Consider the following 25,757-nt stretch of genomic DNA (forward strand, 5'->3'; position numbering starts at 1 on the left):
TTAGATGATATACTGATCTTTTCCTCCTCTTCTGAGGAGCATCAAGTTCACCTTGATGCAGTCATTCGGCCCTCAATGCCAACGGTGTAGTGATCATGTAGTGACAAATCTCAATTCAGTTCCACTTCTGTTACCTTCCTAGGCCATTTTGCCTCTGCTGACAGCCTCCATTCAATGAGTTCTCATGTCGAAACTGTACTCGATCTTCCTCTTCCTGAGGTCTATGCTCAGCTCCATCATTTTCTAAGTATGGCAAACTTTTACCACCACCATATTCCTCAAGCTGCCCTCACCAATGCCCTCTTTGGCAAAAACACTATGGGGACATGGAAGTTGAACTGGACTAAACCCATGTTTGACACATCTAGTAACCTTAAAACTGCTCTCGCAAAAACACTTGCCCACCCTGATCCTGAGGTCCATGTTTTGATCACGACTGATGCCAGTGACTCAGTTGTGGGTGCTGTTTTACAACAGCACACCAAGGACTCAACCCAACCGCTCCATTTCTTTTCGAAGAAACTGACTAAGAGCAAGTGTAAGTGGTTGGCTTTCAACTGTGAGCTCCTCGTTGTGTACGAGGAGATTAAACACTTCTGTAGTGACCTTAAGGAGTGACCTTTCATGATCCGCTCTGATCCAAAGCCTCTTGTGGACACTATTCATAACCTGGCTAAGGACCATCTACCGAGGCATTTCCGCCATATGGACTACATCTGTCAGCACTCTTCCGACGCAAGCTATATCCGTGGTGCAGAGACTGTTGTGGCAGACTACCTATCGTGCATCTGCGTGCTAACCGCACCACTGAATCTGGAAGAGTTCGCCCGACTTCAGACCAAAGATGACAATATACAGTGATTAATTTCGGGCAACGAGTCATCGCTCTCTGTCAACCCTATATCTGTGGTATACACCACTTCTAACAAACACCGAACAACGCGCTCCAGTACGCGGCTGCCAAATACATCACTGGCCACACTTCTCTGGGCGGCCCGCTGCTTCCATTGCTGGCCGTCTTCACACACACGCTCCCTTACGTGGCCGAGAAATACATCGCTGGCCGCACTTCTCCGGGCGGCTCACGACTACCATTGCTGGCCGCCTTCGCGCGCGCGCGTTAGTCAGCACACAGGAATTGGCTACATCAAGAAACATTGCGATTGGTTTTCCCTGGAAAACAGCGACCCCAGCCGACGGCTCCATTAACTAGCAAGCCTTATATAAACCTGGCCACCACCACGAACGACAGTTCTCATCGGGAAGTGCAGTACGCCATGTTCCAGCTGTTTGTGGATGACTCGCCGCACCACTCAAGGTTACCTGGCTGCTAGGCGGAAATCTTGCGACTTCACTTCCAGAGACTGAACTTCACTGGACTTGGGAATAATTACGGGATGTGCACCCCACCATGCACATTTGGACATTGGTATAACCAAACTTCAATTATGCATTACTTCTGAGTGTGAGCCTGGGTAGACGCTTGGCTAACATAATTGTTAAAAAGTGATTTGTGATTTAATAAATCAGACTGAAGAGGTTATTGTGTTATTCCTGGTTATAACAATATCCTTCATGGGTCGACGACCCCAGTCCTTTGCGAGATCTCTATGGGCACTCCCTGCCCCATGGTCCCTACCGCCCTTCGTCACAGGGTCTTTACTGCTTTGCACGGCTTGAATTATGCTGGAACACGAGCCATGACAAGGCTGTTTACTAAGCGATTTGTCTGGCCCAGCGTGAAGCACGACTGCCACACTTAGATCCACAGGTGCATACCATGCCAGCATATCAAGGTCAGCAGGCATGCTCAACTTCCATTAGGCAAGTTTGACATTCCAAGAGGGCGCCTTCAGCATGTCCACTTTGTCGTCGTTGGTCCCCTCCCCCCTTTCCAAGGTGTACAGATACATCTTATCAATCATCGACCGTGTAACCCGCTGGGTCGAGGCAGTCCCTCTTGTTGACATCACGGCCAAAACCATCGCTCGTTCTTTCATCTCAGTGTGGGTTGCTCGTTTTGGCTGTCCCCTGTCTCCCATGACTGGCCAGGGACAAGGATTTGAGTCCATCCTCTTTGCACAACTCTGTGGTGTTGCTAAATTCCACACCACATCTTACCACTCGCAGGCAAATGACCTGGTCGAACAGTAACATCGCACTCTCAAGGCCGCACTTATGTGCCACAGCGGCTTATGGTCCAAGGCCCTCCCTTGAGTCCTGCTGGGCATTCGCTCGGCCCACAAAGAAGACTTGAATGCATCGCTCGCTGAGATTCTATACAGCAAACCCCTCCTCCTTCCAGCAGACTTCGTGAGGGAGTCACCGTTGGCCGATACTGTGGATCTTCCAGCTCTGGTTGAATGGGTTCGTGAGCATCTTGCACGTCTCCGCACCCCCCTGCCATGCCCTCACTCTACCCTGCCTATGTTCATCCACAAGGGCCAGAAACCGGCGTGATCATTCTCCGACCTGCCTTCCGACGCTTCCGACCTGCCTTCCCTCATTGCCGCTCTGCTTCCCAACGCAGTCAACCTGACATCGATCCACATCTATCTGCCTATGCAGCAGTTGCTTGCAAGGGACCCTTGCAGCGCAGTTTCCAACATTCCTACTTCTCACTCCATCCACCGTCTACAACTGCCTCACTGGTATGAGTTTGAGTGATCAAGCTTCCCTCTGCCATGCTCCACACCTCCGTGAAGGGGGGGGGGGGGGGGGGGGGGGCTCTGTGGCATCTCAGGAGCAGAGTGGCCTATCTTTGTCTCTGTCCTCTTTGAACTGATTTTGTTCTGTGTCTCAGAGTGCGCAACTTGTTACTGCCATGTTTGTTCTTCTTGCCCCGGTTTCTAATAAATGCATTTACAATATTTAAAATGTGTTTTTACCGGCCATCCGTACGTGATAACCAAATATTAATATAGCTCCGGGTGAACCTAGGGACAGCTGTGTCATTAATCAGCTAGCACACTGTCATTCACATTCCTCGGTTACACAGGACAGACATGCAAGCAGCCTGTTACAGTTTCCAGTGCTAGTGAGTGACACCATTCTTCTTCTTTTTAAAAATATGTCTCTGTTAATATATGTAGAAAATTCAAGGTAACAGAAAATGCTTAATCAATATTGACCTCTATCCATTTCCATATGTGGAGGAGATGCTGGCAAAATTAGCTGGAAGCCTGTGTTTCACTAAATTCATGTGGCACATGCGTATTCACAGCTTCCCAGATATGATGAACCAAAGAAGCTCCTGGTTCTGAACACATCTCTCTGGTCATTCCAGTATAAACGGTTGCCATTTGGAGTGGCTAGTGTGAATGCTGTATTTTAGAGAGGTCCTGAACGAGAGAGTTGAGTAATTCCCAAGTATGAAAAATTTCACTTCATTACAGACCATAAACTTTTCACCACTTTGTTTAGCACTTGTTTCTGGCTTCTGAAAAAGAACAGCACAGCAGTTACAAAGCTGTGCTCTCTACCTCACACAGCTTGCAAATGCAGACATCATGTCCTGTCAAGCTATGCTCCAGATACAGTACTTGCCAGTTATGAGCCATGTATTTTATGCTCAATGATAACATGAATGTGACTGTAGATTAAGTCCCAATAACTGCTAATCATATAGCTGTAGCCACAGGGTGGGATACACTACTTCATTGGCATTGTTGTCAATGCATAGGGATGGCCATAGTATCCGCAAAAAGGTACTGATCCACAGTACATGACATTCATTTCTTTGTGTGCCTGCCTTAGTACCAAGGAATGTATCATATTATTAGCTGCAGAAGAAGTGTAATGTCAAGCTGTTTTCCTTCCACACTCTAACCCTATCTTCTTCAGTTGTTTCACACATTGCACTGGAGAATGCACCAACACATTGCTATGCTTAGTTGCATGAAATCAAAGTACTGTTGAGGCCTACCAAACTTGTGCCAGCCTCAGCTTAACATTTTTCCTGCTGGCCTAAAGCTGAGCATCCATGGGAGAGGGTACACATTGACTTTACTGGCCCATTCAAGGGGCCAATATGGTTACTAGTAATTAATGCATTCTCTGCTTTTACATTCCTGGCATGGGCATGAAGCATCTCTGTGACAGCTGTGATCCATGCCCTGGCCACTATTTATGCAACAGAAGGGGCTCCTGTGTCCAGCAATGGTCCGTAGTTTGTTATGGTTGTAGTTCTGTCTCTGTAACAGCTCATAACACCAGAGCGCTCTCACTTCCATTCAGCAGTCAATTCCGAGGTGGAAAGTATAGTCAAGATGCACAGTCCACGAATGTGAAACGCCGTGGTGTCTATGTCAGCTGAGAAAGCTGCCAGTAGCTTCCTTACGATATATCAAACCATCCTTTCAGCAGGTGTGGCCTGATCACAATTCCATATGGAAGCAGATACAACATGTTAGACAACCTTCTGCATCCATCACAGAAAGCCTGGAGTTTGTGTATGCACACACACTCTGCAATTGTGTGCACTGTCTGTTCTGTTTAGCATTGGAGGGTAGGCATAATTATCTCACAGAACATTCAAGACATCCACCATGTTACTGCAACAGTTGAGCACATTCACTTGTTAAAGGTAGTCCACCACCCAGTTTTGATACTGTGGCTTTATTTGTTGCCACTGATGTGAATACCATTGTTCACCTAAGTGCTGTGGAGCCATGAGTATAGAATCATCTGCTTATTGATAACTGGTCGACTTTTCCAATGAATTATGAGCCAGGTGTTTGACATATGACTGATTTACACTTGTTTCATAAATTTGTGGTGAATAACACTCTTGCCACAGTTTTATCTTTATAATTATTAATTTGAGCAGTATCTGTTATGGTAGCATCTATTTTGTTTTGCTATGATATTAAAATTCGTGTTCCAACATCATGTTAACTTCAAAGACATTAAAACTGGAGAACTTGCTCAGATAAATCTGCAAAAAAAGTGTCATAAATGCGATCTACTCGATTGCCTTCCCATTTTTGATTTAGCACTGTGCTTTATAACAGAAGAAAATACCCCAGAATGTTAATGGAATAGTATACTCAGCATTTAAGTTCACAAACTGTTACCTGTCAGTAACAAAGAAAAAGATGTGGTGTAATTTGCTCATTTATATAACAAAAGTATTGTGAAAAATAGACTGTTACTCACCTGAAAGATGACACTTTGAGTTGCAGTCAGGCACAACAAGTAGACTGTTACACATTGAACTTTTGGCCAAAGCACTCTTCATGAAAGAAAATACACACATTCACACAAACAGGCAACCCTCACATACACATATAAATGACCACTATCTCTGGCCACTGCACCTGCACTACAGCTCTCTTGTTGAACAAAATCAGCAGTTCGGAGTGGGGTGGGGAAAAGGCAAGGACAGTAGGGTTTGGCTGCAGGGAGAGAAGAGTGCTGTCAGGTGGAGTGTGTTGGCACTAAGTGGCAGCTGGACAATGCTGCCAGGCACAGCATCGGGAGACTACGGGAGGGAGGGGGGAAGAGAGATGGGGAGTATAAAAGGAGAGAAACAGAGAAAAAGGAAAAGATCAGCGGCGTGTCAGCAGAGAGTGGTGCACAGTTAAGGTAAGAGGATGTGAAATTACGTTGAGGCCAGGATAATTTCAGGAATGGAGAATGTGTTGTAGGAGTAACTTCCATCTGCTCAGTTCAGAAAAGCTGGTGGTAGAAGGGAGAATCCAACGGCCAGGTCGTGAAGCAACCTTTGAAATCAGGTATAATATGTTCAGCTGTATGTTGTGCCACAGCGTGATCATTTTGCTCTTTGCCACAGTTTGGCAGTGACTATTCATCCTGATGGACAGATGGTTAGTACTCATACAACACAAACAGCAGTGCAGTGATTGCAGTGTAGCTGGTATATGACATGGCTGTTTTTACAGGTGGCCCTGCCTCTGATGTAGGATAAGCCTGTGACAGGACTGGAGTAAGAAATGCTGGTCAGGTGGATTGGGCAGGTCTTGCACCTGGATCTTCCATAGGGATACGACCCCTGGGGCCTGAAGTCAGGAGTACGAGTGGCATGGGGATTGACCAGAATGTTGTGTAGGTTGGGTGGGTGACAGAATACCATTTTAGGAGGGTCGGGTGGGATCTTGGTTATGAGACCCCTCACTTCTGGCCGGAATGATTGATAATCAAAGCCCTGACAAAGGATATGATGCAGTTGCTCCAATTTAGGGTGATATTGTGTGACAAGTGCGTGCTCCTTTGTGTCTGATTATTGGAGGTGGTGGGAGGATTATGGGTGTGTGAGGTTATGGCATGGGAAATCTGTTTGTGGACTAGGTTTTGGGGGTATTGCCTGTCTGTGAAGGCCTTTGTGAGGGCTTCAGCATACTGGGCATGGGAGTTCTTGTCACTGCAGGTAGGTCGTCCACAGATGGCTAGACTGTATAGGAGGGATTTTTTGGTGGTTAGTGGATTTAATGTGGCAACAGATGTGGATAGAGCCATCAGTGAGGTGGACCTCAATGTCCAGGAAGATGACATTTTGGGTAGAGGAGGACCATATGAAGTAGAAAAGGGAGAAAAGGTGTTGAGGGTCTGAAGGAATGCAGATAAGGTGTCTTGGTCCTGAGTCCAGATCAAAAGATATCATCAATGAGCCTGAAGCAGGCTAGGGGTTGGGAGTTTAGGGAGGCTAGGAAGGTTTCCTATAGGTGGCCCATAAACAGGTAGGTATAGGGATGTGCCACGCAGGTTCCCATGGCTGTTTTGCAAGTTTATTTGTATACCTTCCCTTCAAAGGAGAGGTAGTTGTTTGCTAGGATAAAGTTACTAAGGTGGAGTCTGAAGGACATTAAGAGAGACAGTGTTCAGCAGTGGCAAGGCCATGGGCATGAGGGATGTTGGTGTTAGGGAAGTGGTGTCAACACTAGCCAGGAGGTAAAGGGATGGGGATGGCAGAAGGAAGTGGTTGGTATCATCCAGAATAGTTGGTATTGTGGATTTTGAGGAAGCATTCCTCCCCTTTCCCTACCCCACTCTGGACTGCTACTTTCATTCAAGAAAAGAGTTGCAGTCTGGCTGCAGCTGCTAGAGATAGTGGTCATGTGTATGTCAGATGTGAGTGCTTCTGTGAACGTGTGTGTGGTTTTTTTTTTATGAATGATTTTGGCTGAAAACTCAATGTGTAACAGTCTTTCCATTGTGCCTGTCTGAAATGCAACGTGCCATCTTTCCATTGAGTAACAGTCTATCCCTTTTCATAATATTGTTGATATTCCAGCCTGGACTATGCATTGTTTCATTTATTTAACACTGAGTTATAAATTAAATTTGTGATAGTTACTACTATGTTATTTGTGTTATATCTGAGTTCATTATTATTCAGACAGTGAAGGGAGACAAAAGTTTAATGGTCATGGGGGACTGGAATTCAATAGTACGGAAAGGAAGAGAAGGAAAAGTAGTAGGTGAATATGGACTGGGGGTAAGGAATGAAAGAGGACGCCCCCTGGTAGAGTTTTGCACAGAGCATACCTTAATCATAGCTAACACTTGATTTAAGAATCATGAAAGAAGGTTGTATTTGTGTAAGAGGCCTGGAGAGACTGGAAGGTTTCAGATAGATTATATAATGGCACGACAGAGATTTAGGAACCAGGTTTTAAATTGTAATACATTTCCAGGGGCAGATGGGGACTCTGGCCACAATCTATTGGTTATGAACTCTAGATTAAAACTGAAGAAACTGCGAAAAGGTGGGAATTTAAGGAGATGGGACCTGGATAAACTGAAAGAACCAATGGTTGTAGAGAGTTTCAGAGAGAGCATTAGGGAACTATTGACAAGAATAGGGGAAAGAAATACAGTAGAAGAGGAATGGGTAGCTCTGATAGATGAAATAGTGAAGGCAGCAGAAGATCAAGTAGGTAAAAAGATGAGGGTTGGTAGAAATCCTTGGGTAACAGAAGAAATATTGAATTTAATTGATGAAAGGAGAAAATACAAAAATGCAGTAAATGAAGCAGCAAAAAGGAATACAGACGTCTCAAAAATGAGATCAACAGGAAGTGCAAAATGGCTAAGCAGGGATAGCTAGAGGACAAATGTAAGGATGTAGAGGCATATATCACAAGGGGTAAGATAGATACTGCCTACAAGAAAATTAAACAGACCTTTGGAGATGGAGAAAAGAGAACCACTTGTATGAATATCAAGAGCACAGATGGGAAACCAGTTCTAAGCAAAGAAGGGAAAACAGAAAGGTGGAAGGAGTATATAGAGGATCTATACAAGGATGATGTACTTGAGGACAATATTATGGAAATTGAAGAGGATGTAGATGAAGATGAAATGGGAGATATGATACTGCGTGAAGAGTTCGACAGAGCACTGAAAGACCTGAGTTGAAACAAGGACCCAGGAGTAGACAACATTCCATTAGAATTACTGATAGCCTTTTGAGAGCCAGCCATAAAAAAAACTCTACCATCTGGTGAGGAAGATGTATGAGACAGGCGAAATACCCTCAGACTTCAAGAAGAATATAATAATTCCAATCCCAAAGAAAGCAGGTGCTGACAAGTGTGAAAATTACCAAACTATCAGTTTAATAAGTCACAGCAGCAAAATACTGACACAAATTGTTTACAGACGAATGGAAAAACTGGTAGAAGATGACTTTGGGGAAGATCAGTTTGGATTCTGTAGAAATGTTGGAACATGTGAGGCAATATTGAACCTATGACTTATCTTACAAAATAGATTAAAGAAAGGCAAACCTAGGTTCCTAGCATTTTTAGACTTAGAGAAAGCTTTTGACAATGTTCACTGGAATACTCTCTTTCAAATTCTGAAGGTGGCTGGTGTCAAATACAGGGAGCGAAAGGTATTTACAATTTGTACAGAAACCAGATGGCGATTACAAGAGTTGAGAGGCATGAAAGGCAAGCAGTAGTTGGGAAAGGAGTGAGACAGCCTATCCCCAATGTTATTCAATCTATATATTGAGCAAGCAGTAAAGGAAACTAAAGAAAAATTTGGACTAGGAATTAAAATCCATGGAGAAGAAATAAAAGCTTTTAGGTTTGCTGATGACATTTTAATTCTCTCTGAGATGGCAAAGGATCTGAAAGAGCAGCTGAATGAAATGGACAATGTCTTCAAAGTAGGATATAATATGAAACATCAACAAAAGCAAAACAAGCATAATGGAATGTAGTCGAATTAAATCAGGTGATACTGAGGGAATTAGATTAGGAAATGAGACACTTCAAATAGTAGATGAGTTTTGCTAAACACATCAAAAAAAGTTTTGCATCACCTTGGTTCTGAGAGTTCCGGAACCTGTAAGGAAAATTGGAATAGAGATCAACATAAACATCAATTCCGCCCTTTTTATTGGTCATGAAAACCACACATTGCATATTGTACCACCACACAGCAAGACCTTTAGAGGTGGTGATCCAGATTGCTCTAAATACCGCACCTCTAATTTTCAGTAGCACGTCCTCTTGCATTGATGCATGCCTGTATTCATTGTGGCATACTATCCACAAGTTCATCAAGGCACTGTTGGTCCAGATTGTCCCACTCCTCAATGGCGATTCGGCATAGATCTCTCAGAGTGGTTTGTGGGTCACACCTTCCTTAAACAGGTCTTTTCAATCTATTCCAGGCATGTTCGATAGTGTTCACGTCTGTAGAACATGCTAGCCACTCTAGTTGAGCGATGTTGCTATCCTGAAGGAAGTCATTCACAATATGTGCATGATGGGGCATGAATTGCCATCCATGAAGATGAATGCCTTGCAAATATGGTGCCAATTAGGTTGCACTATCAGTTAGAGGATGGCATTCACATATCGTACAGCCATTACGGCATCTTCATGACCACCAGCGCCGTATATCGGACCACATAATGCCACCCCAAAACAGCAGGGAACCTCCACCTTGCTGCACTTGCTGGACAGTGTTTCTAAGGCGTTCAGCCTGACCGGGTTGCCTTCAAACACGTCTCCAACAGTTGTCTGGTTGAAGGCACATGCGACACTTATCGGTGAACAGAACATGATGCCAATCCTGAGCGGTCCATTCGCCATGTTGTAGGACCCATCTGTACCATGCTGCATGGTGTCCTGGTTGCAAAGAAAAGCATTATTCAACGTGGTGGCGCTCTGTCAGGGTTCCTCTGATACATTGAAGCTTTGTTTGTAGGCTTTCTCCGGATAGTTTAAGTCTGTCTTCAAGAGTCTGCCATTTCAGTTTCTTCAGCATCTCTGTGACACTCTCCCATGGGTCAAACAAACCTGTGACCGCTTGCACTGCTTTTCTCCATATATATTGAATGTCCCCTTTTAGTCCTATTTAGTATAGGTTCCACACACTTGAGCAATATTCTAGAACTAGTCACACAAGTGATTTGTAGGCAATTTCCTTTGTAGACTGAATGCACTTTCCCAGCATTGTACCAATAAACAACCGGTCAATGTGATCATTCCATTTTATGTCCCTATACTGTGTTACACCCAGGTATTTGTATGAATTGGCTGACTCCAACTGTGTCTCATTTATATTATAGTCAGACGATAATGTGCTTTTTTTGTTTTGTGAAGTGCACAATTTTACATTTCTGAACATTTAAAGCAAGTTGCTAATCTTTACACCACTTTGAAATCATATCGAGATCTGACTGAATAGTTATGCAGCTTCTTTCAGACAGTACTCCATCATCTGCAAAAAGTTGAGTTTACTGTTAATATTGTCCACTAAGCCATTAATATACAAACAGAACAGCAAGTGTCCCAACATACTTCTCTGGAACACACCGGAAGCTGCATTGGAATAGATTCTCCATTCTAAATAACATGCCGTGTCTTCCCTACCAAAAGTCCTCGATCCAGTCACGAATTTCACTTGATACACCATATTATCATACTTTTGACAATAAGCTTAGGTGTGGTACTAAGTTGTATGCTTTTTATTCTAAATAACATGCCGTGTCTTCCCTACCAAAAGTCCTCGATCCAGTCACAAATTTCACTTGATACACCATATTATCATACTTTTGACAATAAGCTTAGGTGTGGTACTAAGTTGTATGCTTTTTGGAAATCAAGAAATTCTGCATTTACCTGACTGCCTTGATCCGAAGCTTTCAGTCTGTCTTGTGCAAAAAGTGTGATTGTGTTTCACATGATCAATGTTTTCGGAATCCATGTTGATTGGCATGGAGGAGGTTATTCTGTTCAAGATACCTCATTATGATTGAGCTTGGAATATGTCCTAAGATTCTACAACAAATCAATGTTAAGGATATGGGATTGTAGTTTTGTGGATCACTTCTACTACCCTTCTTGTAGATGCCTCTGACCTGGGCATGGGTTTTTGTTTGAGGAATCTATGATAGATAACAGATAGGAGAGTGGCTAACTCAGCTGCAAATTCAGTATAGAATCTGATAGGGATTCCATCAGGCCCTGGAGCACTGTTCAGTTCACTGTTCAGTTCTAATGATTTCAGCTTTTTCTCAAGACCACTGACACTAACACTTATTTCACTCATCTTTTCAATGATGTGAGGATTAAACTGGGACTATTCTTCTGGGTTTACCTGTGTAAAGGAACATTTGAAAACAGAGTTAAGCATTTCGTCTTTTACGTTACTACCCCTTGCTGCCATCTCATTCACTAGGGACAGGACACTAATTTTGGTGCCACTAACACCCTTTACATACAACCAGAATTTTTCTGAGTTTTGTGAAAGATCATTTGAAATATTCTGCTATGGTAGTTATTGAAGGCTTCACACATCGCTCCCTTGACAGCCAAACATGTTTCATTGATCTTCTCTCTCGCATTAGTCTTATTCTTTGTTTTACACCTACTATTCAGTAACTTTTTTCCCTTAGAAGTTCCATTACAGTGACTGTACACCATGGAGGGTTCCACCCATTATGAACTGTTCTACTGGATACATATCTATCCAGTGCATGGTCAATTATTCTTTTAAACTTGATCCATAGTTTCTCTACGTGCTCCTTCCCTGTGCTGAAAGTTTCAGGTTTCTCATTGAGATATGACACTACTGACTTTTTATCTAGTTTTCTGAACATACATCTCTCCTGTTTGTTTTAGCTGTCCTTTGTACTTTGGTAATCATTGATGTTACAACTGTGTCATGGTCACTGATACCAGTTTCAATGTGGACATTCTCAAAGAGGCCACTCTGTTTGTTGTCGTTAGATCCAATATATTTCCATCACGAATGGGGTTCTGAACTATCTGTTCTATGTAGTTTTCAGAGAAGACATTTAGTAATGTTTCACAGGATGTCTTATTACACTCACCACTAGCAAAACAGCAATTTTCTCAGTTGATTTTTGGGTGAGTAAAGTCTTCACTGACGATTGCAGTATGATTGGAGTTGATTTTTGGGTGAGTAAAGTCTTCACTGATGATTGCAGTATGATTGGGAAACTTACGTACAAGTGAACAGAGGTTTTCTCTAAAGGTTTTGGTTACATCATGAGGTGAGTCTAGTGCACAATAAAAGGATCCAATTACCATTTTATGACCACCTCTAATATTGAGTCTTGCCCAAACAGTCTCATGTGTAACTTCAGTTTCTATCCCAGCGTGTTTGAGTTTCTTGTCTACTGCAACAAATGCACCACCTCCATTTCCCATTAGCCTATCCTTATAATATGTATTTACCTCAAAAATCTCATTACTGTCAATTTCAGGTTTCAACCAGGTTTCTGCACCTAGTATTTGTGAGCTTTGTTACTCTTCAGGAGCACTTTGAACTCTGTCATTTTGTTGCAAATGCTTTGGGAGTTAACCTCTAGGATTTTATTACTCTCACCTGTGGGAGACATTTTTTTTGAGCTTCTGGATTTCCTACAGCTATTGTTATCTGTATTGGAAGGAGAGTCGCCTAATCTATAAAATCCTTGTGTGCAATCTACACACAGTCAGCTACCTGGGTAGCTATAGTGCAAGTCCAAGAAGTCACAGCCTAACTTGTAGCTTGTCACAGAACCCCTGCTGTGTGGAGTGGCCGTGTTGTTTGGGATGCCATGTCATGGATTGCGCGGCCCCTCCTGCTGGAGGTTCCATGCCTCGGGCATGGGTGTGTGTTTTTTTCTTAGCATAAGTTAGTTTAAGTAGTGTGTAAGTCTAAGGACTGATAACCTCAGCAGTTGGTCCCTTAGGAATTCACACACATTTGAACAGAACCCTTGAAGCCTTTGGTTCAGTCCTTCAACTCAACTCAGAAAAAAGGGTCTATGACCAGTTTTGGGGACAATGTTCCAAATTGCGAACTTCGTTGAAACTCCATGTGCAAGACTGCTGTTCTCAGCCTTCTCTGCTAATCACCGGAATGATCCAAGAATGACACTGGTGCCCAGACAGGTATCATTTGTTCCAAAGTGCACTGCAATCACCAATTGATTGCACCCAGTTCCCTCAATGGCTGCTGGAATAGCCTCTTCAACATATTGAATGAGACCCCCAGGAATACACAGAGAGTGTAGTTGGTGTCTTTTTCTGTCCCTTGCTACCATTTCCCTAAGGGGAACTGTTGACACTTAATAAACCCCTACCCTTTTGCATTTGTCTTCCCTTTACACTGGATAAAACAGATTTTCAGAAAACAGTTGAAGTGAGTCTTGCTGGCTCAGTTTCAGTAAAAGACAGCACCTCAAACTTCCTAGTTAGTGGGATCGATATACACCCTGAGTCATCCCTGGTTTCCATCCACCTTGTACAGGATGCGTCAATCTACCATTGAAATGTTACTCACAGTCAAGTGGATGAGTAATGCCAGATCCTGTACTACCTGCAGAGGAGACAGTTTCCACAGATGAGGATAGTACTGGAGATACCCTTGGTACCAGTACCACAGGTACATGACTCTTGGGAGCACATCCAACACATTGATTTGCAGCAGCTACTGATTGTATGGCAGTAGTTAGGGTGATTTACAGCTGCTTACAAATGTCAACCAACTCAACCTGTGTTTGGAGTCTGCATTTTTGCTGATGCCTTGTATTACAGAAGAGTGAACAAGCAACTTTAAACTAAGCCTGCTGATTACATTTCTATCTGTTGAGCTAAAATATTACTAATTCCCTATAAGAACTGAAGCAAATAAGCAAAGCAAGATTTATGTTAAGAATCTAAAACTTTTTGAGGTTAATTATAGTTGTTAGCAAACCCAAAAACAGGGTTAATTTACAATAAATGCAGATAATATATACTCCTCTATAAGGAAAAACTAGATGTAACACAGTATGTTAGTTACAATATCTGCTACAGAAACTAAATCATAAACACTGATTTACTACTTATCAGATTATGCACAGAACAATGGTAACTTTAGAAAATTCTAAAACAATTCTTGTTTACCTTGCAATGATTTACAGGGAAATTCAGATCATCTATTCTTTGGCTGTAACTGTGAAACACGAACGCTGATTTGCTATGAAATAACTTATCCAAAGTACTCATACCAATAACTTATGAAAATACGGTTTTGTAAGCATCCAAAAATTCTCCAAAAAACCTTTTTCTCGCTTAATTATGCAATGAAATCAAAGAATGAGTATTTGAATGAGGACAGACTATTTTCAAAAATTTTAAAGGAGCACAAGTAATTTTAAGCCTACAATTCATGATAACAGTATGAGTTTATCAAGGCATTTGCGAATGTTTGAAATTTCGCTGTATATCACAATACAAGTGAATCGCTGTTTGCAGAAACAACACTTGTCCACTTTTTGGTTAAATTGAGTTAAGAGCTGATTTCCATGTTATGGCACTCCCTCTATTGAATGAATTCAGAAACATTTGTCCATCATTCTTAACGGGACAAACAAGATCCCGACATTATGAGTGAGAGGAGAAAGAACACTTGTCCAGGACTAGTGCTATTTCTACAGCCAACGTTGGCTAGCCTGTTGTGTAATATCATCTCTGTGTTCGCACGGTTTTTCTTTGTGAAGCACAGCAATGTTGAACAGGGAAGATATGGATGTACATGGTGGTGGTGAATGTAGAAAAAGGAAAAAAGGTGTAAAGAATGTTGAGTATCAGCGTGAAATCATAAGAAGGTCGCGAATTAAAGGTTTAGAATACAAAAACTACAGTGGATAGTTAGTTTCAAAGAAAACTGCAAGTAAGTAATGTTCTAATACAGGAGTTTATACATCAGTAAAATAGTTAACTAATGATTTATTGCATGACTGAAATATCTGTGTAATTATGTAGATGTTGTAGAAACTGCTTTGGAAGATTTCCTGAAGAGGAAAGAAATGAATCATTATCAAAAAAATGGTTCAAATGGCTCTGAGCACTATGGGACTTAACTTCTGAGGTCATCAGTCCCCTAGAACTTAGAACTACTTAAACCTAACTAATCTAAGGACATCACACACATCCATGCCCGAGGCAGGATTCGAACCTGCGACCATAGCGGTCGCGCGGTTCCACACTGTAGTGCCTAGAACCGTTCAGCCACTCCGGCCGGCGAATTATTATTACTTTTCTACAACATGACATCAAAGGACGCACAAGATTCTTATCTCCAAGTGCTGATTACTGTAGGTAATATTTCCAGAAGACAAAGAAGAGTACCAGAAGGAGGCAACTGCAAACCAAGATGCAACAATTTTCAGTATTTTATTAATTCCAGCTCTGGACGATCAGAGGTATGCAAGAAAGCTTTCTTAAGTATCCATGGTGTCACAAACCAAAGGGTAAGGAGGATAAGCAATCTGCTTGCTTGTGGAAAGTCGCCTAGTGACCAGAGGGGTAAAAATGCATCGGGAAATCAAATCGGTGGTGCAGAAATAAGTTTGATAATTGATCACATAAATTCCTATCCCCAAAAATTACTCATTATGGCACAAGAGAACAGCATTATTTAAATAGCCAAAATCCTGCATGAGCAGTTCAGATTATGACATCCCCAAGCAAGTAATAGTAAGTACGAATTTTTTTTAAAGGGGGTAGGACGTGAAACGGGCCGACTTGGAGCAGGAGAGGCACCACAGGACATTTTAATTTACACTGTCTATACTTTTACAAATAAATTCATAAAACTTTGTTAGCATGACCAGGAAGGATTCAGGATTTACACTCATAGCAGAGGAAGTTCAAAAACATAACAAAACAAATTTTGTTTACATGCGAAATTTCATCATTGTTTCACTTGGTATTGGCTGCATTTGTTGCTGTAGGTACACTTTTCTTCATAAGTAAGAGAGATTCTTCGATGAATTTTGCACAGAATACAAACCATACTTACAGGTGTATGAAACTCTAGAATTTCCCAAATCTGTTAAAAACTGTCATAAAAATTGAGATAATTAACTATAAAATTCGAGTTTTCTCTAAACACGAAGTTTAAAACATAACAGCCCATTCATTTTTCCATAGATTAAATAAATTCTAGAGTTTCATATACTTGTAAGTATGGTTTGTAAGCTGCGCAAAATTCATCGAAGAATCTCTCTTACTTATGAAGAAAAGTGTACCTATAGCAACAAATGCAGCCAACACTAAGTGAAAAAAATAATGAAATTTCACATTTAAAAAATATTATTTTTTCGTGCTTTTGAACTTCCACTGCTATTAGTGTGAATCCTGAATCCTTCCTGGTCATGATGACAAAGTTTTATGAATTTATTTGTAAAAGTATAGACAGTGCAAATTAAAATGACCTGTGGTGCCTCTCCTTCTCGAAGTCGGCCCGTTTGACGTCCTACCCCCCATAAAAATATTCAAAGAACGTTTTTCACCTACATTTGGTTGACCACAAGTTGACACATGTGGTACTTGTGATGCGCTTCAAAAAAAATTACGAAACAAAATACTGAATGAAAAGGCTTAGGGGATTGCCACTGCAGAAATGATGGTTCATAAATGCAGGGCTGCAAAGTTTTCTGCTTGTATTCGTGAAGTACAAGTATTGTGTCAAAACGATGAGGATGTTGCAGGTATTGCCATAGATTTTATGCAAAACCTGTCCTTTCCTACCATTCCAGTTCAGGAAGTTTTCTACCTTCAGCGACTCAATGTTAATGTATTCAATATGCACAACCTGAAGACAGAATATGAAACATTCTACATTTATCATGAAGGTGTAGCAAAGAAGGGTCCTGATGAAGTGTGCATGTTTCTGCTGGATTACATACGAAACGAGTTGCCACCAAACGCAAAATACCTGCATATATTTTCAGATGGCTGCCCATGGTAGAATAAGAATAATACTATGGTCAGGTTCCCCATGGCAGTTGAGGCATCTCAGCGTTTACTCAGAATTTATCATCATTTCCTGGTCAGAGGCCATTCATTCTTACCCTGTGACAGGGACTTTGCAGTGATTAAAAGGAAAGTTTGAGCTGTCGATAGGATTTATAGCATCATGTTTGTAGAACTTATTGTTGCTGCAAGTACCTTTAACAAATACCAGGTTAAAGTTGTTTCAACAGAGTTTGTACTGGCTTTCAAACAATGGTGGCCTAAATTTTACAAATGCAATGCCTTGTCTTTGGAAACAATGAACAGCAAAGTGCTCACAAGGAATGAGAAACAATCCTTCACTGTTTCAGAATTCATGGAATTTGAATACAACAGTGAGTGTAGTGGGAACGTCATTGTAAAACCATACATTGGAAGCCTGGTGACGCACATTTTTCATTTACTTCTTGATTTAAAAACAACAGTAACTCTACCGACGGCTGAAGCATACGAAAAATGTGTACCACTAAGTGAGAAGAAAATAGCTGACCTCAAGAAATTGGAACCGTATATCCCTGAAGAGCTCCTATCCTTTTACAGAGCTCTCTACAACTGGCCTTCAGTAGACAGCGGAGGGCCTGACAGTGAATAATAGACATGGGTACAAGCAATATTTCACTATGCTTGCTATTTACCTGACTGTAATTAGTATAATTAGTAGTGGGTATTGACGCAATCAGTGAAAGATTATACAGAAATGATGTGAACAGTAAAATATACGAATCTAGAATTTCAAATCAGCGCATGAATCTTGAACATGCAGTTTCAAATAGAGAAAAATTCTGAAGTTGACTTTTACATGTAAATAAACATGGAAATAGCATTGATTTTTTACTTATCTGTTTCTGTGCCAACTTCTACACTGGCATCCTGATGATGATCACTGCAGCATGAGTTTATCCAGTCAAAATCACAAAAATGCACAGCACAGTGCATGTCTTCTGCCTGTTGCAGCTGTGTGGTTGGGCACACATTCCTGGGATGGTATTTTGGCAGGTGGACTAGGATGGGGTGTGGGTTTTGTCAGGTGGAACTGGTAAAGGGAGAGAGATTCAGGAGTCAAGAAGATGGGTTGGAGATGGAGAGCTTGCAGTGAGGCAGCAGTTTTGCTGGCTAGGTATGAGGAAGAGAAGAGAGGCATGTGTACAGGCTGGGCCTGTTATAGAAGGGTACTGGAATCAGTGAAGTGCAGCACATGATGAAGGTGATGTAGAGATGTGAATTGGGAAGAGCTGTCAGGGCGGAGGAAGAAGGAACTGTTGGATAGAGGGTGTGTGGACAGTGGGTTAGCAGAGATTGTGACCAAGAAGTTCATGGGAGGGAAGGACGTGGTTCAAGGATACTTTGAATCTACATAGTTGAGAGAAGCTGGTGCTGGAGTGAATGATTCAGATGGTATGGGTTGTGAGGCAGCCATTGAACTCAAGCACATTGTGCTCAGCTGCCTATTGTGCCATTGGGTGCTCAGCTTTTTTGGCCACCCGTTGGTGGTGGCCATTCATTCCAGTGATTGCTTGGTTCTCAATCCAACATAGAGAGCTATGCATGGATTGCAGCAGAGTTGGGATATGATGTGGTTGCTTTTGCAGGTGGCCCTGCCTCTGACTGGATAGGATAAGTCTGTGACAGGGCTGAAGCAGGAAGTGCTGGGTGGATGGATTGGGCAGGTCTTGCATTGTATCTTCTACCAGGATATGACCCCTGTTGCAACAGGTTGGGAGTAAGAGTGACATGGGGATGGACCAGGAAGTTGTGTTGGTTGGTTAGACAAAGAATACCATTTTAGGAGGGGGTCTTGGGTAGGATGTCTCTCATTTATGGCCAGTATGATAGATAATCAAAGCCCTAGCAAGGGATGTTGTTTAGTTGTTCCAGTTCAGGATGGTATTGGGTGACTGGGGGAGGGGGAGTTCCTCATATCTGATAATTGATTGGTGATGGTGGGGGATTAGGGTTGTGTATGGATATGGCACAGGAAATCTGTGGACTGACTAGGTTTTGATGGGAGGAGGGGAGAGGGGAGGGTAGTGCCTGTTTGTGAAGGCTTTGGTGATACCTTCAAAATACTGGGCAAGGAAATTATTATCATTGCAGTTATGCTGTCTGTGGGTATCAAAATTGTAAGAGAACAATTTTTTGTGTGGAAGTGATGGCAACTGTCAAAATTCAGGTCCAGTTGGTAATTAGTGGCTTTAATATGGACAAGGGTGTTGATGGACTCATCACAGAGTTGGAGGTCCATGTCCAGGAAGGTGGCATGTTAGGCTGAGGGGGACCAGGTGAAGCAGACGGGAGAGAGGGTGGTGAGGTTTCAGAGAAATGAAGGTAGTGCATCTTGGCCTTGAATGCGTTTGTGTGTGTGTGTGTGTGTGTGTGTGTGTGTGTGTGTGTGTGTGTGTGTGTGTGTTTGTGCACACTAAATTATTTGCAGAGTACAAAATAGATAGAGTTGAAATAACAATAATCAGCTAGTCATTGCACAACATAAACCACAATACCAAAATAATCATTATGCATTTGTGGTGCAGCATAGATCTTATCATAAAATACAACAGTTTAAGTTCAGAAGTTCATTCACTTAAATATAGGCAAACAGTTTTTTAATCATCTACAATATTATGAAAAAGATAGATTGTTGCTCACCATATAGAAGAGATGATGAGTTGCAGACGAACACAATGAAAAGACTGGTTTACATTTTAACTTTCAGCCAAAAGGCCATCTTCTGAAGTAGAAAACACACTCACATTCACACAAGCACGGCTCATACATACACGACCACAGTCTCTGGCTGCTATGGCCAGATTCAAATTTTAAATTCTCTGTAACAGAAATTTGTGTCCATCACTGTTGTTTTTGTAACACAAACATATTAATCTGTCTGGTTGTTTTGTAAGTCTTACAATTAGTACATCCTGCATTACCTTCTCCATCTCAAAGTTATAGCCAAACACAACTCTACCATTACGTTTCCAGACAGTCTCTTACCTAATCTAACAATCACACCAAACCTGTGTAATTTTTAATGACAGCAGATATGACTTTACATTCACTTACTTTGGTAATCTCTTACCTTAGGACTGCTGCCAAGTTCTGATTAGGTACTTTTTCACAAGTGTCAAACATTTGAAATGAATTAACATAATTTACTGCATTAACATTAAGTTCTATACATTTGACTTAAAAATGTCTGCAAAATATATGCAAGAGCTTCATCCACCATTCAGACTTCAGTGTTTCACAGAATTCTGATAATTTTTTCCATATAGATTTGTTTGAACAAAATTTAGGATTTACACAACTTTCTGTATCTAATGGTGAAAATTCAGTTGCTACTGTCAAGTCAGACGCCTCATTTTTACTTCCCACAGACACAAAGTCATATTTCAAAGTGAGAAAACAGTTTACATCAACACCTTTTACTGAATTTACATAATCATCACAGAAATTAACTATATTAACAGTGTACTAACTAAATCAGGTAGCCTACATCAAAATTTTAAACATTATCTAGAGTGTTAATTCCACTTTGGAAGTCAGTTACTCCTTGATTGATGGTTTAAGACTTGGATTCTGTGTTGGTAAATTTGTCATTTAAAATGCCAAGGTTGCAGTGTTCCATTGAAAAATGATATTTCAGTTCATCTTTAAATACAGTGATTTTACTATCCAGTTCTTCTTTAAATAGCAAAAATTTCTTCATTAATCATTTTTATGTCAGTAAAGCTTTTGGAAATTAGATTGTTTGTTCCAGAAACTTGATTTTTATTTAACACATCTTAACTTTGGGTTATTTTATTGTTTATTTCAGAAAATTAATTTTTCAACTCACATAAATTTTGGCAATTTGAATTTTAAAATCATTTTATCTCATCGCAGCTTCCAACTGTTAAGACTGTTATATCCCTCATGACTCTTTATTTGCTGGACTTACTCTAACTTCCTTATCTGACACTTTGACTGTTTACTAATAATGGAAATCAGAATGAAAAATTGCATTACACACAAAGGAGAGTCACAACTAATAAAATTTTGTCACTGTTTTCTACCCAAATGAAATAATTAAAAGAGAAAACTTCCACATAAACCACTGTTGTAGATCCAGTTATGTCCACTTCATGTCCAGTACTATTGTTCACAGGTTGTAATACGTTTTCAGTCAAGTTGCCATACCAATAAATTAGTCAGCCATGGGTAGTCTTTCCTCAATTTTATTTATTTTTTACATTGTGGAAATTCATGTTTCCTAATTTATTTCTAAGTTATGTTTAGTAATATTTAAATCATGAGTAATATAATTGGTTATATATTGTCTCTCTTCAGGTAACCCTACCAAAATTTTCTGACATTGACAAATTGCTGTTGATCTGCATGCATGTTCCACAGCAAGATAGCCTGAAAGCAGCAGAACTACAGCTAAATTATGCCTTAATGCTGAAAACTGTTTTGGAATTGTTACCTGCTCTTAGTGACATACTTGAAAACTGTGCTTCAGGATTTCTGTGCTCTGTGCGAGAGGTAAATTTTAAATTATACTGTTCAGTCTTACTTAAGTTTGTCCTCAGTTTAAGGGAAAAAGTACTATTTCATCTGAGACTGACTGATTAAGAGATCAGAACACCATATGTTTATTACCTGTATTATCAGTTACCAAGCATGTGGAAGAGTGACAAGGGGATGTTGGTAGATCATATTTTTATATTTGAAATGCTGGAAACTGAGCAGAAAGGTAGAAGCGATGGTTCACCCTACCATTACAATTACATTTTGTCAGGGTGTATACGACCCAGGACTACCGGGAGATCCAGGAAAAACCCGGGAATTTTTTCATCCGGGAGAAAATCGGGAAAAACCCGGGATATTTAATTTTGACTGGTAAGAACCGATACTCTAACAAAGTATATTACTGTATCCCGCTACTGCAGAATAATACTTCAACAGTAAAACATAAACGAGAGAAAAAAATGAAAATAACTTAAATTGCAAAGGAAATGCACCATATACAACATTGCTCATGCAAGCGTCTGCCAATTGAAAATGTGTCAAAGGCTTTAGGAAGACTATGCAGTGCTTCACAACAACAAATTGCCTCCAATGAGCGTGAAGTCGCAACTGTTTACATTCGATTTGTTTTAGCAGTTACGTGCGGGCTCATGCGCATGCGCAGTTGAGTCGCGTTTGAGTAGTAGATTCTCCCGCTTCTGGCAACAGAAATGTGGCTGTTGGCTGTGGAAGCAGTTGCAGCAAGCAGCTACTGGGAAAAGGGGGCGCCAAAATCATATTCTTGAGGAAAAAAATTGTTTCACAAAACACCTAGCATCCAACGCACATTTGCCTATCTATTATTCATATGATTTTGAAACGCTTCCCTGTTGGTTTTTGAATATTTTTGAACACATTTTAAGTTGATTTCTGAATGAATCATAAGTTGACTTTTGAATTATGCATAGTGTACGTGATGTCTCTGTCAGGAAAATCCTCGTCGCATCTAGAAATAAACTTTCCGCAGACAAAAGGGGACGGGGCTACACGAGCTGAGGGAGTAAAGCCGAATTGATGAATGCCAATCACTGTCTGATTAGGTGGTTGATTGGGTTTGCAAAAGATCAGCATTGTTATAATTACTAGGAAAATCCATAGATTAAGAATATCAGAATGGAAATAAACGACTGACAGGAAGAACAGGGGAGAAAGATTACGTATTATCTTCTCGGTGTATCCAAGAAAATGCAATTTTGACAGAAATTTTTTGGCCAGATCGCTACACTAGTAAGAACCAGTAGTACAGTCCCCAGTTAGCAGCCACGTAAGTGCTATTCTGGAAGTAACGCGGAAAACGTGTTGTTCGAACACGTAATAACGCCTAACTGGGAAATAATCGCGGGATAACTAAACCTGTGATTCTGGCAGGGTTAGTGAAGTTAATCAGTGAACAAATTTTGACAGTGGCAGCAATAGCTACAAAATTGGTGATGACATGATCGTTTGTTAGAACGAGGAAGGAGAAGAAACGGGGAGTCACACAGATTATGGAAGAATAAGATGATTCAGAAATTTATATAAAACTTTCGTAATACTACTTTTCGATCTCATGCTTGAGAAGCTGGTGCGTATGAATGAAATGTGAAACTATTTCCTAACATAAAGATTTTTGCTTGTAGTAGGCCTAATAAGCATTTGATATTGGTACTTATTGGATTATATTCTGTCGTTTTATAAAAATGGCCATTTGTACCAAAACAGTCTCGTTTATTTGGTGTGTTACAAAGTTGCTGCCATATTAGAAAGCCCTATTTTGTTTTATCTAGCAGCCAGTGACAAAATAGACGTAATCAGATCGAGAAACCACACCAATCTTGGGTATTATTTGTATTAACAGCTTTTCCAGTATTAGATAACGACATTTTGATTTTTCATTAGTCAAAACATTTGACGAACTGTGATGAGGTAATAGATTCTTTCGCAGAAAAGAAAGCCCGCCATGTGAAGTTGTAGCAAGATTAGAGAGCAAAAAATGCTCTGAGCTAACCCAGATAGCACAGTAAGCTGGTTTCAAACTTGTTTCCAGATGTAAAGTTCAAGTATATAAGCTTGATCAAAGCTGGAATATTCAGGCCTGTTAGTTGGATTCAAGCTTGAAACAAACATCAAAGTTGGCAGAGTTCAAGCTATATTTCAAGCTTGACTTATCAAGTTTGGCTCCAACTGTATCTACACACGTGGAATACAGCCTGACATTTACAGCTTTATTTTAAGCTATATAATTATTAATCTGAATTTATTGAACCTAATTAATTAAATAAATATCAGAATGGAAATGGTGTGAAAAAAATTATCAAGACATTTATGTTTAAAATTTTTTTATTTTCAAAGTGTTTAGAATTGTTTTATTTTAAAATTTAATTATTCTGAAGCCCCTCTGGCCCCAGCACACAGACCAGAGCAGGATCAAATATCGCTGACTTCTGCCGGTATAATGATCCTGTAACAGGTAAATGAAAATGTTAGCCATACCTAAACATAAAAAATGTAAAAAGTTGAAACTGATCAACCTAAATATATTTTATGCCCCAGATTAGCAAATTAACTTCAAACTCACTGATGTAGTAAGAATCATTAACTAGTATAAACGTCACTGAGTAAGCATCTGCTTCTGGTGACTTCATTCCAAAGAGTTTTAAAGTAATTTGAAATAACTTTTTGTTTGAAATTTTTAAAGTAAAGATGACATATGGGTAATTTTGCGATGACTTCATGAAGAAGCCACACATCACTATTTCTAACAGTTTCAGAGCCATTTAATCTGAATTTGAATTATAAAGAAACAATTACTTGAAGTCATATACACCTCATACTGTAAGCTTATAAGGAAACTACCGTTTAGAAAAATGTAGACGTTTTATTCTACCCACAGTTATTTTTTGGCGAGTGAAATGTAATCAAAATGAAATAAAAGATGAAATCGAAATGAATTTCAGAAATTACCAGTTCAGTGGAACTGAAATGTAAAAGAACACAAAAAGGCGACATTTTAAAAAGGTAAAATAACATTAAGTTTTAATTTATTGGTGCCACGTACTAGAGAGTTAGTTTAAAATGACCTCTTTTTGCTGAACATCTTGTAATACGTATTCTTAGCTGGTAATCCATTTCACTTTCATCCAGGCTCAATTTTTCTACGTAAAAGAATATGATATTTCTTTACATTACGTAATAATATTTAACATTTCTAATACTAACGTACCACCAGAGAAAAATGCACCAACGTACCTGTAATACGCTATATATCCTCTTCAGACCCGGTATAGCAGTAAGGCAGGAGACGCCACACACTTTCCGAACTATTTTCCAGTATAAAACAAACTTCACAACAGTCAACAATCATGAACGCGCGTCACAAAGGTAAAATGGCCGTAAACCTAGCAGAGTCAGTGCAAGGCTTATAAACGCTTGTGGTGCTTCCCGTGGACGTCTATGGAAGCTATGCTGCGCACGCATCTGCTGTACAGCCTTCCAGGGAAATTACAGTTTATTTCAAGCTTGGGAAAATTATTTTAATTCAAGCTAAATTTTTACAGCTTGATGTAAACTGTATAACAGGTTGATTTTTCAATCTCGAATTTTCAACTGAACCTAAACTCAATATCCACCTTGAAATAAGCTGTGTAACAGGCTGATTTTTCAATCTTGAATTTTCAACTGAACCTAAACTCAATATCCACCTTGAAATAAGCTTGAGTGCTAGCTGGGAAGGTTTGAAGAAATGTGTAATTTCTTGCTCATCTCATGTCAGTATTGGTTTTATATATCCTATATTTAATTTTATGTTACACAAAACAGCAAGTTATTAACTAATAGGCAATAAAGAGTTCAAGTTTTCTGAAGAGTTCTTGTTCTCTCGATTACAGATAATCCTATCCGCTATTAATTGCGAGAATTTTTTAAAGGGGGGCAGGCTGTCAAACTGGCCGACTGGGAGCA

At 40.4% G+C, this 25,757-nt stretch overlaps 1 protein-coding gene across 1 annotated transcript in view; it reads left to right on the forward strand.

The window, feature by feature from the left end:
• The window catches only part of LOC126175988 (mutS protein homolog 4-like), a 256,389-nt gene that overhangs the window by 87,938 nt on the left and 142,694 nt on the right, over window positions 1-25,757 (forward strand). Inside the window, exon 8 of the mRNA XM_049923100.1 lies at window positions 21,600-21,794. Coding sequence (XP_049779057.1) covers window positions 21,600-21,794 — 195 coding nt within the window. The remainder of the gene's footprint in view (window positions 1-21,599; window positions 21,795-25,757) is intronic.

This window comes from Schistocerca cancellata, chromosome 1 (assembly GCF_023864275.1).
Source record: "Schistocerca cancellata isolate TAMUIC-IGC-003103 chromosome 1, iqSchCanc2.1, whole genome shotgun sequence".
Lineage (NCBI taxonomy): Eukaryota > Metazoa > Arthropoda > Insecta > Orthoptera > Acrididae > Schistocerca > Schistocerca cancellata.